This window comes from Mytilus trossulus, unplaced genomic scaffold (assembly GCF_036588685.1).
Source record: "Mytilus trossulus isolate FHL-02 unplaced genomic scaffold, PNRI_Mtr1.1.1.hap1 h1tg000233l__unscaffolded, whole genome shotgun sequence".
Lineage (NCBI taxonomy): Eukaryota > Metazoa > Mollusca > Bivalvia > Mytilida > Mytilidae > Mytilus > Mytilus trossulus.
Window position 1 is genome coordinate 971,034 of NW_026963314.1, and position 13,838 is coordinate 984,871.

A 13,838-nucleotide genomic window follows, 5' to 3' on the forward strand; every position below is an offset into this window, starting at 1 on the left:
AGTCATTAAGCCATGTTTATTTCTCCGCTTTATTTAAGCTGCATTAATCAACAGTGAACACAAGATTGATCTAAATTATGGATAAACATGAAGAATAAGATACACTTATTTTCTAACATTTTTCATTTCTTGCAGCATTAATTCTATCATTGGAAGTAAGCTGTCTGTACTGTCGCTATATTGTTGACGGTCTACATATTGGTACTGATTCTGCCAATTTTGATTCATATTTTGGTTTTGCCAATTGTTGTCATTTTGCCAATTTTGCTTGTTATAACTCATATTTCTATTTTGTGTATTACAATCCTTTGTATTTCTATTGTAAAAGCTATGTTTGTACCCTACATTATCTGCTGTGTTTTGATATGGTCTATTTCGATAGTTTTGGTTTCTATGTTGGTTGTCTGGACTTCTCTGCATTGTATCTGTTGTAATACCAAGTAGCGGGTTAGTAATTTTCTTGATACATTTCACCATGATTCCTTCTCCTACTTCATTAAGATTAAAACAGTAATCTTTAAGTAAATTATTAAACTGACGTCGTTTCTCTTCAAATTTTTTAGACTGATCTCGGTTTCTTAAAAAACGAGGTAGAATTTTTGCGAGAATGATCTTAGTTGCTGGTAGTATTCTTTGTGTTGTTTCTACTAGATATTCTACTTCTTTTAGTACACAATCAGCTTGTTTTCTTTCAAGATCATTTGATCCTATCTGAAAAAGTACATTTTCTGCACTTACTTTTTCTAATTTGATAAATTGTGAAGCGCCAAACACTGTTTTGTCTCTCAGTGTATTAATTCGTGTAATTTTATTTCTATAAATCCTTCTGCCATTCAAGTCTTTAACTATTGATGAACCTATTATCCAAAGATTAGCTTTAGGAGTATTTTCATTTGTTGAATTGTGTGTACTTCTAACACTTTCTCCTTTTTCTTGAGAATTTTCAAGCTTGTTATGTTCATTTACACTTTCATCATTCCTATCATCTCTAAAATCTCGCGATTGATCATTGTGAGATACTGGTGTGTCATGTGACTTACATATTTGGTCTTTCCTTAAATCTGAATCAATTTTGTCTATTTTTTTGTTAGTTTCTCTTGTTTCTGCCTGATTTACTCTTAACTCTTCAACGACGCGGTTCATGTTCACAGCATTTGCAGTCTGTGCTAATAGTTTGTGAGTTACTTCTATTCTGTTGAGAACAACCAATGAATCTTGATATATTTTCTGTGAATTTTCACATCCGTCTAAATCCATTTTAATATTTTCTCCTAACCATGCTAAATGCCTGGCTACTGTTGACATTGTTTCACTATTTATGTTGGTATTTAAATTCTGAAAAACTTTTTTTAATTTTTCTACGTCAGATTTTAGTTTTGTAATTTCTGAGAATTTTTCATTCATTTCATTACATACTTTAAGGACCTCATTTGTTTTAGAATCGTTCTCCATCAATTTACGTTCAATCGAATGCAAAACTTGTTTTATATCACTTATCTTTTTTTCTTTAGATTCATCTCGAACTTGGACATTTATTTGTTCTTTATCAGACATTGTTTCTGACATTTTGTCTGAAGTTTGTTTGTCTTTTTCTAGGTTTTCAGACACTGTTTTTGAATAACTAGTTTGTTCGTGTTGTTCATCAGATTTCATGCTAAGATCAACATTTACTGTCACCTTGTTTGAGGAATTATTTTGTTCTTCATCCTTGAAAGGTTCATGAAGTGTTACCTGTGCAAATAGCTCGTCCACATTTGGGTTATCTCCCTTTGTCCGTTGGCTAACCAAATTGTCAATTACCAACCATTTCATTTTCAAAAGGACGTTATTCATTTTCTAACAATGTGTCAAAAGTTTTACCCTGAATTATTGCATTTGTCGTGGTGTAAAAGAGAGTAACTACTAACAACTTTTTATTATTGAATGATATTTCAACAGCTGATTTGTACAGCAATCCGTCACGACTTGGGTTGGCATAACCGTTTCACAGATGATATCCGATATGTTTATTATGTCGTAACTACAATACCCTTTTCACGAAAGTGACCTACAGAATTATACAATTTACCAGATTCGTAAAAACATAAGCAACGCGACGGGTACCACATGTAGAGCAGAATCTGATTACTCCTGAAATCACCCCCCCCCCCCCCCCCACACACACACACCTGTTGAGGTTCGTGTTGCTGAGTCCTTCGTTGTCTATGTTGTGTCTTCTGTATAATTATTTGTCTGTTTGTCGATTTTTTTTAGCAATGACGTTCTCAGTTTATTTTCAATCTTTGAGTTTGACTGTCCCTCTGGTATCTTTCTGGTATCTTCAAAGATAAACCTAAGCCTTAGTTATAACACACAGGGGTCTCAGATTAAACTTATTTATGTTGTGAATAGATAATATTTTTCTTAGTAATACAAATAGTGGAAGATATTAGGAAGCAAAATCAAGGGAATTGTGCAAATGATGATACAAGCATGAAATTAGCACGTACAGTAGCATCATTATTATATACTTTTTAAGAAAAAACTGCTGGCCATAAGAAAATATTATGTTTTTCAAGATAGACACCACCTTTTCTAAAATGGCTGGGTTTTTTTCCAGATTGATATACTTTCTTGAAAACGTTTTCTTTGACCTTCTTTGATTAACCAAATTTATCAGTTTTTGTGTATACCTTCTTTACTTGTGACGTATATACTAGAAATAAATATTTGACATACTCTGGGTTTGTGCATGCGTGAACATGTTACAAAATTCACACACAAACATTTAAACTATTTATCATATGCTTAGAGCTTTGAATTTTTAATGATGTTATGAATTTGTTTGATAATATTTTTTAAGGTTATGATACACATGCGTAAACTATTTATAAATAAAGAACGAATTACACGCAAAACAAGGGTCCAATGATAGAAATGGTGGTTCAATTATCAGATGAGGATTTAAATTTCTTAAAAATATCTTTGTCGTCATCTATTCCTCTAAGAATCTAGGCTCTTTTGTTCGAGTATAAAGTGTTATTTCTTTGATGCCACTGTTTGAAAACACGCCCTTTCAGTGGCAATGATCAAGCATTCGATGGATAAGGTGAAAAGGGTGATTAACTTTCTGACATCAATTATAGCTGCAGATAAACCCTTTGGTATTGGCGAAGCAATTTCAATTAGAATGGCCAGATTTGTACGGACAACTTTTAAGTGTATCGTCATGTTTGGGGATTGTACATTAAAATTGCTTGTTTTAAAATTCTGAGTGATATATTGCGTGATAGTGGATGAACATGTGTCCTCACTGAATCCGATATTGCAACACCCAGAATGACAGATGCTTTTCATGTATGTTCAAATGTAAATAGGAATAGACACGCGGATCAGATAACTGCATGTGTTTTGCTTGAATTGATAATGCCAGCCGTTATAAAAGCGTAAACCCAGAAAATATAGTTCATGACTCTGTGACTTCAAGTACGTAATCAACGGGTTTAAGAAAAAGGAGTCATATCGACCACAGTTTAATTTCTGGCGTTTAATTATGAATTAAGAACCTCATGTGCCTTCGGTAGAACGCTCATTTCACCTGTCATATATCGTACTTTAAAACTGTCCATATCAAGCATGATACGAATCTTGGTCTTGATCGTGTAAATAATGCTTGATGGCTTCCCTTCATGAACATCACCCACAGGTGGCAATGAAATTTGCAAATGGTCATTTTTTACTGTACAATAAGACCAGCAAGTTGATTTCTTATAATACAACTGAACAGGCACAAACAAAGAAAGATAAGACGTGAACGGTGATGTTAGTACCATACGTTTAATCGGTAGACTGATAGATGAATTTGAAAGATTAAGTGGTTTTAGTCATTTTACAACAGATGAACGACGTCATAAAACTCTACGAAAACACAAAAGGATTTCTTCGAAAAACTTCAAAGGCTTTCTAAAGTGCTGAACGAGTTAAAACGCGCGTCTGGCGTACTAAATTATAATCCTGGTACCTTTGATAACTATTGGAAATTCATTTCTGGAAGAGGCGTCAGATTCGTGCAAAATTTACTCTTTTAAGGAAATTGTTAATTCAGAATTAGGTAAAATATATTTGGTTCAACAGTACGTTCTTTTGAAGCAAATGAGAAGCGAAGAAGAATATGCTTTTTCTAACCAGATGAAAAACAACGTTTCCATATAAAAGCCGTAAAATAAAACAAAGCTAGAGAACCTGAACACTGATTGCGATCTCTTTTCTAAACTTTTCATTTCTTCTTTGGCTATCAAAACCAAACTGCTTCTCTGTCTTTGTGTCAGGATTGTGGTATTAAATCGGAGCAAATGGGTATATTTGAAACATTTTGGGATTTGCCATCATTTGATCTAAATTCTGACGCATTTATCGTTTTGAGGCAGCAATGGTTAATTTGTTGCCACCACTTGGGGCAAACGTATTTGCTGATTGTGCAAATGATATCATACTGCCTTACATGAAATCTTCCCTTCATAAGTATCCAAGAGTAGACATCGAATTGATGTTTACTAAATTGATTACTTAAAGGCTGGGACGAAAACAAAAGGCAAAGTACTGGTGCTAGGCGGAAAGTTGTTGGTTCTGGTAGAACGCCAAGGGTTTGGAGTAGTTTTCTCTGTGAAGATGACAACAACATGGACTTTTTCAAGTTTCTTGCCGACAGATTTTCTTCTTTAGAAACTAATAAAAATGCGTATGCTACTCAAGGTGAAAATATTCTTTATAATTTCAATACAGATACTTCCCAGCTATCCCCGTGTAACCATGAAAAAGCAGATACACGAATGATTATCCATGATAAGCATGCTGCTGAAAATGGTTGTAAAAAGTAGTACTGACATAGATGTAGTAGAAATTAGGAATTGGAGTACTCGCAAGATTAGGTGTGGACAAATTGTGGATAGGTTTTTGAAGGAATAAAGACACTATCGATGGCTTCCTGTACATGTCATATCAAATGCGCTTGGTCCTCGTGTAGCAGCTTTTACTTTCTTCCATGCATTTAGTGTGTCACAATGTGTCGGCATTTCATCGGAAAGTGCAGAGGTCAGCTTTGCAGACATTGGAAGTATTCTCAGATGTAAATGACGTTTATACCTGATTTTGTATGAAGATACAGACGTGGAAATCATAGAAGTATCTGTTTGCATCATGTACGAAAACATCACCGTTTGCTGACGCACGATTATTTTCAAAATCATTCTCATTACCTGTGTTAGGCGAAATAGCATCATAAGGCCGCTGCTTCCTTACAAACGATTTTAATCTTCTGGAACATATCAAAAGAGAACCATATCAAGGTGGACATGTTTGGGCTCGTCCGGATTTATGCATTCGACAGGTTCATATACCAAGTGATGAAAACAAGAGCTGGGTTAAAGAAAAAACCCAATGACAATTGGAAACAAAAATGGACTTCTTTGGTGTCCGCTGATCCTCGTGTCATTATTTTTTGAAATGCGAATACAAGAAATTCAGCTGTGTTGGTAACTGTAATTCCTACCGTTCTGGCCTTCTGTATACATGTAAGTGTAATTGTAGCTGTCAGATAATAATGAGATTAGCAACCTGTCTTTCTAAACTAACTTTTTATGCATTTTAACATAACAATGTTAGTGATATCTCTTATTAAGTTGATAGAAATAATAAAATTGACATTTTCCTGTTTTTGCCGCCATTTTTGGACCGGAAGTCACCTTTTTCTCTATCTAGATATTGTTTTTTTGTAATTCAGGAACTGTAATTTTAGGTTTATCAAAACATACATTGAATTTGACCTATTACACAGCTTTTAAAAGATTTACGAAATTTAACCAATTGGATATAACGCCATTTGCAAAATCAGCGGTGGCCATCTTGAAAAAAAAAAAAAATATGGCCAGCAGCTGATTTTTTTAATTATCATATAGTACACCCATATACCAAATTTTATGCTTGTATCGCGATTTGCACAATTATGTCCATAATATATTCCACTAAAATGATATTTCAAAGAGAACAAATGTGAGGCGAAATGTAGTGAGACATATCTCAAGATTCATGCTGGCAAAGAGTATCAGAGTACTAAATTTGTACTCGTGTACTCGGTCTTCCGAACAAGTACTCGAATACTCGGGTACTCGTTGCCATCCCTTATTTTTACACATCCCCTCTATAAAATGTAAACTCAAAAGGATTGATACTAGCTTATTTACTAAACTGCTAAACATTTTTTATTTTTTTTTATTAAATCATCTTTATTGCACTAAATGCTGTTTAACAATTTACCTAGCTTACAGCATTAGGCTAAGTATCCCTGTGTGTCAATTATTATACATCCAGGGAGAATATATAATAAAATATTATACTCATTCTTTTATATTGTGATATTAAGGATTTATTTTTCCTAGCTTACATTCTTGATCATGTTTATTTATGAAAATAAACATATCGGTAAGTGAATAATTATGTTAAACTCAAATCAAAAGGTTATTTGCGATGGGTTTTTTTTGTTGCGCCTCGTGGTATATTATTAAGACTAGGCCAAGGTACTTAGCATACGTTAATTTGTCAAACAGTAATACTTTTACTTACAGGTTACAATATGTTGACGTCTTTATTAACATTTGTCCGGTTTCAATGTTTCTTGTCGCATTTAATTTTATTATGTCGTTTATTTCCTTTTTGAAAATTTTAAAAATTTCTATCTTTGTTTCTTTTTTGTTTGAAACAAAATGTGCCTTATATATGGAGAAAAATATAACTGTTATCAGGGTGTTTATATCAGAAGATTTTATATCTGCTATTTTATAGCCAGTTATTAAATATTCTATCTTTAGAATGTGTCTATCTATTTGAAGATAAAGTAATAGCTTATTTATTTCTTGCCAGTAAGTATTATTATACGGGCATGTAATAAAACAATGTTTATAGTTGTCTTTTTTTTTGCAAAAATTACAAGAATTGTTTTCTAATACTTTCCACTGAACTAGCAATTCATTGCATGGAAGGATGAAGTGGAGTAATTTCCATTTAAACATTTTAAATTTGTTGTTATCTAGGTAATTAAATATAAAATCAAGAGTGCTTTTAAATTTTATATTTAAATTTTCTTCAAAGATTATTTCCCACTTTAGAAAACCTACAGGTTTTTCTTGATTCTGGGGGACAAATAGTATTGAATATATTTTTTTATTACTCATTTCTGGATGAATATTATGATTGAGTAGTATTTGCAGATGTTTTGTATTCTTCATATTTACTTTTGTTTTAAATGAGCTTTTCTTGCTTTAAAATATTCTGCCAATGTTTTGGAATAGCTTTTTTTAATAAGGATAATTCTCGAATCCAATCACGTTTATCTTTTATTTTGGTTAATATTTTATTTTCTGATATATAACCTTTTTCATCAAGTATGTCATTTACATACAAAATATTCTGTTCAATCCATTTAGTAAATAATAAGTATTTTCCTTTTGTTTGTATGTTATGATTACCCCATAACATCTGCTTTCTTATGTCTAGAAATGTTTGTGAGGTCTTTGTCTGTCCCCCCTTAACATTAATCCAAGTAATCAATTGCTGATAGAACTCAGGAAGGGATTTAAATATTTTTTTGTCTAACATATTAACATTTTTAATGTTCATTTGAAATATCAAAAGGTTTTTACCAAATTTGTTTAAGTAAACTTGGGGTATGATTGACCAAATTTCACCAGGATTTTGTTTAAGTTTTAAAATCCAGCGTAATTGAAGTGCTTTGAGATAAAAATCTATATCGATCATTTTTAACCCACCTTCTAAATAGTTTTACAAAGGGTTGCACGTTTAATTTTATCTTTTTTTCCATTCCATATAAAATTATATACTAGAGTTTTAGACTTTTGTATTATTTCTTTCGGGAAGTGCATATTTGATGCAATATAAGTTAAATTTGAAAGAATTCGTGATTTTACTACTATTATTTTACCTATTAATGTTAAATTTCTTTTCATCCAATTTGATATAATTTTTTCACATTTTTTTAGTTGTTTATCAGTGTTTAGTTTTTGACAGTCTTGATTGTTATAACCAAAGTGAAAACCAAGACTTTTAATGTTATCTGTTTTCCAATTTATGCTTTCAAATTTATCTCTGCTAAGTCTTCCTAACCAAAATCCTTCTGTTTTATTTCTGTTAAGTTGTAATCCTGATAAACCTCCAAAAGTTTCAATTATGTTCATTGCTAAACTAACATCTTTTGGTGATTTAAGAAATAGTGTTGTATCATCTGCAAGTTGACATATTTTTAGTGAGCAGTTTCTACCATCTAATTTCACCTCTAAGCCTTTGAGATTATTATCTTGTCTTAGTTTAATTTCCATAATTTCAACTACTAATACGTAGGCTAACGAAGAAATTGAACATCCTTGTCGAATTCCGCGAAAAGTATTAAAACTGCTGGACACCAATCCATTGTTGAGTATACAACCTTGTATGTCCGTGTACATTGTTTGAATCCATCTTATAAAACTACTTTTAAAGCTAAATTTTACGAAGGTTTCTGACATAAAGTTCCATTCAAGGGAGTCAAATGCCTTACAAAAAGTATAGCTCCATCTACTTTAAATTTTCTCTGAGTAATCAATTATATCTTGTATTTGTCTAATATTGAAACCTATGTATCTATTTTTTATATAACCTTTTTGGTCAGTATGAATTATTTTTGGTAAAATTTGTTTTAATCTTTGAGCAAGTGCATAAGCTAACAATTTTACATCATAATTTAACAGAGTTATTGAACGATAATTATCTAAAGAAAGTGGATCTTCTTTTTTATATATTAATGATATTGCTCCGATTTTTTGTGAAGTTGACAGTTCTCCTTTTTTATGGCAAAATTGAATACTGATACAATAAAATCTTTAATTTTTTCCCAAAATTTTCGGTAAAATTTAACATTAAGTCCATCTAGATCAGGAGCTTTATTTAGTTTCATTTTGAAAATTGCATCTGTGCATTCCGGCACTGTGATTTTTCCTTCACATATATCACTTTCACTATCACTTAATTTTGGACATTTTTTAATATCGTTAAAGTACTTTATGGTATCTTTCCTATCTGGTTTAGTAGAGGAATATACATTTTTATAATAGTTAACTTCAAGGTTAAGTATTTTTTCTTGATCAGTAATTATATTATTGTTTACATCATATAATCTAGTAATTGTTTTTTTGCACTGCCTGGCTTTTTCAAGACCTAAGAAGTAAGAAGTATTTTTTTCTCCCTCTTCAATCCATTTTACCCTTGATCTAATTTGATTGCCTTTTACTTTTGCATTGTATAAATTTCCTAACTCTTGTTCTACTTTCTCTATTTTTTCAATCAAGTAGGTATTTGTTTCATTAACTCTGATGTTATTTTTTATGAATTTCATTGTTAAGTTGTATAAGTTGATTTTCTTATACATTGATTGAATCTTTTTTGGTTAAGGTTTTCAATTTACAGAACTGAATTGTACAGTCTCGAACCTCTATTTTAAAAGTGTCCCAGAAAAGAGCTAGATTTTTTGAATCATTTGCCTTAATTTTATAGTTGTTAATGAGATTGTTTATTATTTTTAGGTAGATTTCATCGTTTAAGACACTACTGTTTAATTTCCAGTATCCACGTCCTTTATTATTTCTTGATATTTTGTAATTTTAAAGATACACTATTATGGTCATTGTATTGAATAACAATTGGTCTGATATCACAAGAGGAGCATTTTTTTTTTATTTCAGTACTAACTAAACTGCTAAACATGAATTATAACATTTCAAAATATTCAAATGATTTTTTTTAAAACAAACACACGCTAGCAACAAATATAGTCGCTAATATGATAAAAAGTGCAAAATAACAACGGACAACTCACATGAATATAAGACAGCACATCAGAACACTACAAACAAAATGTACACTACACGTCACATAAATGGGGACCAATGTCACAAACAGTATCGTATTTTTGTGGCGTATATCATGTTTATATCATCACCGTTAATTTTCAAAAAATAAAATAGAGATTTGAACTAATTATAGACACGTCCAAGAATATAAAATTGGGATTGAATTAGTAATAGTGTGATCTTATATACTGTGGATTCATTATTATTCGTTGGATACCAATTTTCGTGGTTTTCGTGGGTACTGGTAAACAACGAAATTAAATGTTCAACGAGTAACAATTGTTCTACAGACTTGTATGCAGACTTTGTCAAACCACGAAATTAAATATCCACGAACTGGCAATTTTTCCCTAATCAACGACAATTGGTACCCACGAAAATAAATGAATCTGTAGTATTTGTAACCAGGACAATAATATTTAAATGAAATTGTGTTTGTAATGGAGTTATTATTTTTTTTTTTTAACCATGTCGGCTTTCTTCTAAATCAAAACTGTGTTAAAAAAACGAGCATATAGTTAAACTTGAAATTATACAAATGAAGTAGCTGATCTTTTGTCCAAACTTTTACATACACATTAAAAATATTATAAAATAACATATAAAGTCAAGATCATGTAAAACTAAACAAAATAAAAAAAAAAACCTGTAGACGAACCACGAGTAAATCGACTATTCTTATATAATTGTAATTTTTTAGATAGATAGGAAAGCTGTCTATATACCTATGATTTAGATTGTACAAAGAGTTAACTTTTACTTTTTATTTCTACCAGAAACCAATTTTCAACCAAAATCAAAACAAAATTCACTGATGTCTAAAACTTATGATAATAAACTAAATGCACTGATGGAACAACATCATGTTGTACCAACGTTAGAATGCAAACGTCTATATCTGACCAACGCTGCTGTCTTTATCCAACGTTGGTGTAACGGTGACACCTGACCAGAAGCAAGATACGGTGATCAATAGTCTGCTGTAATTTTGTTTTTTTTCTTAATAAAATAAATCCTTTATTGCACATTTCTCTGCTGTTTACAACTAACTCGACTCACAGCATTCAGTCGGGTATCCCTGTAAATTAGTTACTGTTAAACCAGGGAGATTATACAGTAAAAATATGATCTATTAAATATGATTAGTTATACAATAATAATATATAAATACATTGATTTTGGCAATTCTATTTCATTATTTTGTTTATTATACACTAAAAATGAAAATTAAACTTACTTTGTTATTATCAGATACTTAGATATCGTTAAACTATTCCAAATATTATGCTTTGATTTAAGTTATCTTATATTAGCTAATGTTGCTATATTTCTTCAATTTGTTCATTACATTGTACATTGTAACTACAAAAAACAAAAACACAGTCAACCAGAATTTTACTTATTTCTGCAAGCCTATTATTCTGTAACAGTTTACATTCAAAACAGAAATAAAACTAATCTCTCTATCAGAATAAAAAAATATGCAATAAGAGGAAGAAATGCCTTCTCAATAAACAAAATACTGTCAGGCACTTTTCTATCGCTTGGATTATACGGCACATATATCCCAGCGATCTTTAAAACGAATAGTTCAGGGTTACACATATCATATGATTCATGTTTTAAGCAGTTTGTTGCAAAATCATTGAAATAAATTGATTGCATTTTTTGTCAAGCTGTTCAAATAAAGTTACTACATAATTTGGGATAAACATGAAATATGATAATTATTAAATACTCGGAATTCCCATGAGTTTTTTTTGTTTTTTTTATGCTTTATGTTTTCCCTGGATTTTTGATATTTGTTTTATCATACATTGTCATATGAAAATGTAATAAAGATTTCTCTGCTTTTTACATATTTTTTTTAACCAGTTTTGGTTTTATAATTACTACAGAAACTACATGTGACCAATCCAAAAATTCTGGAAAAAGATAAGGTATAGGTACTTTAAGTTAGTCATGAACGCGCGATGCCAGTGTATCAAATTTGCAAAATTATATTTAAAACAAATTTAATGAATAGTGATTCATTGTCACAAACATGCATATGGATAATTTATTTCACTAATCAATCTACAATTTGTTAATGATTGGGCTCCTTTATCTTTTTATTCCTTTAATCAAAATAACTTGTCAAAATAGATCCACTCACTGCTTATAATATACAAAATGCTATTTACAAAATGAATTGTAGAATGATGCAAATCCTTGTCATTTTGTCTTTTGATTTTTAATCTGGAGTAACAATTGTAACTCACCTTTTCCAATTACCCATTCACCATCAGTTGTTCTTATTTGACATTTTTTAACGATATCGATTCCATCCGTGCTGTTTAACTTCATAATAGAACCTCCAACTAATCTACGTACAAGACTTGACTTGCCAACTCCTTCTTTACCAATAACCTGAATTCTAACATAACGTCTTATCTCTGTCCCATCTTTGATTGCAGTTAAATGTTCATTTCTGTTTGTTACTTTCAGACTTTTTGTATGTTGTGTCTTCATTTCTAACAATGATACAATATAACACAATCAAGACATGTGATTTGAAACTAGACTCCAACAGTTTATGTAACATATTTCAGACAATATGACATGATCTCATTTACTATACAATTCATTATTCACAAAATTTAGACTTTTCTGTTTAGTAAATAAATTACGTAAAAGAGAGGCGAACAGTACCAAAAGGACATTCAAACTGAAGCAATAAAATATACTGACAACGACATAGCTACAAAGACAAACAACAGTACACAAAACACAAGATATTATATATAAATGAGCAACATGAACACCACCATAAACTCGGGTGTTATCAGGTAATTTGGAATGGTGAGCAGATCCGTTCCCACATATGGCAGATGTTGTGTTTCTCACATTAGTACAAACCCAGTTAATAATCTAATTTGGTAGGTAATATTCAAGGCAAAGGAGATTGAATTATATTTACAACAATTGGAAGATATCCGTCGTCATCTGTAAAACAAATATTCCATAACGTAGTGGTCGACCTACTGACGCATAACATAGTTGTTGCAAGGGTTCCTAATGTGGTAAAGGCTGGACAGAATCTCTACACAAAGCATCGGACTAACCATGTACAAATATCTTCACTATGCAAAATCAAATGGATGTCAAACTTTGGCAAGGGTTTAACAGCCGGTCGGAAGAAAGACTAAGTATGATTACATTGTTTTATCCCCAGTCATCCTAAGAGGTCTACTTAACTTACTTACTTCTACAAAACTGGATTGCTGGCCGCTTAATTCTATAAACAACTATACACACAGCAACTAGAATAGATGAAATTTCATTTTTAGAATACAAGTATGTAAATGTTATTGTATTTCAGAAAGCACCGTATCACTTTAAGACATAAGCTGGATTTACTTATACTTTTCTACAAATTTATTTCAGCTTTTATCAATAATCAGTTAGATATAAATTATGTGGACACATTTTTTTAGTGGGTCACTTATTATAACCATATGTTGACTACAAAATAATAAGCTACAAACTTATATATCTCTGTGTCTTTCCTCCTGACTTCATTGTATTTTTGAACAATAAATATGAAAACAAAATTTTTATCTTAAGAAAAAATATAATATTAATAATAATAGTATGCATATTTAGTTTATTGCAATATTATTGACAACTTTCCCTGCATTTATAAGAAATAATTGTCTTCCTAAACTTTTTTTTTTCTTCTTTGTATTTAAACTTTAAAAAAAAATACAATAAATAATGATTAAAAGTAATGGTTCTTTCATACTACATAATTTTTTTATAGTGTTTTATTAACTAAGATAACTTCTTACAATGATTGAATTATTTCAAACTGATGTGAATTCAGGGAGAAAAAAAATACCATTAACGATTAGCCTAACCTTGAAA

General features: G+C 30.8%; 1 protein-coding gene across 1 annotated transcript in view; it reads right to left on the reverse strand.

The window, feature by feature from the left end:
- Positions 1 to 12,443, reverse strand: part of LOC134701164 (uncharacterized) — a 30,596-nt gene extending 18,153 nt beyond the window's left edge. The window contains exon 1 of the mRNA XM_063562306.1: positions 12,194 to 12,443. Within this exon, the coding sequence (XP_063418376.1) occupies positions 12,194 to 12,443 (250 nt within the window). The remainder of the gene's footprint in view (positions 1 to 12,193) is intronic.
- Positions 12,444 to 13,838: the final 1,395 nt, after the last annotated feature.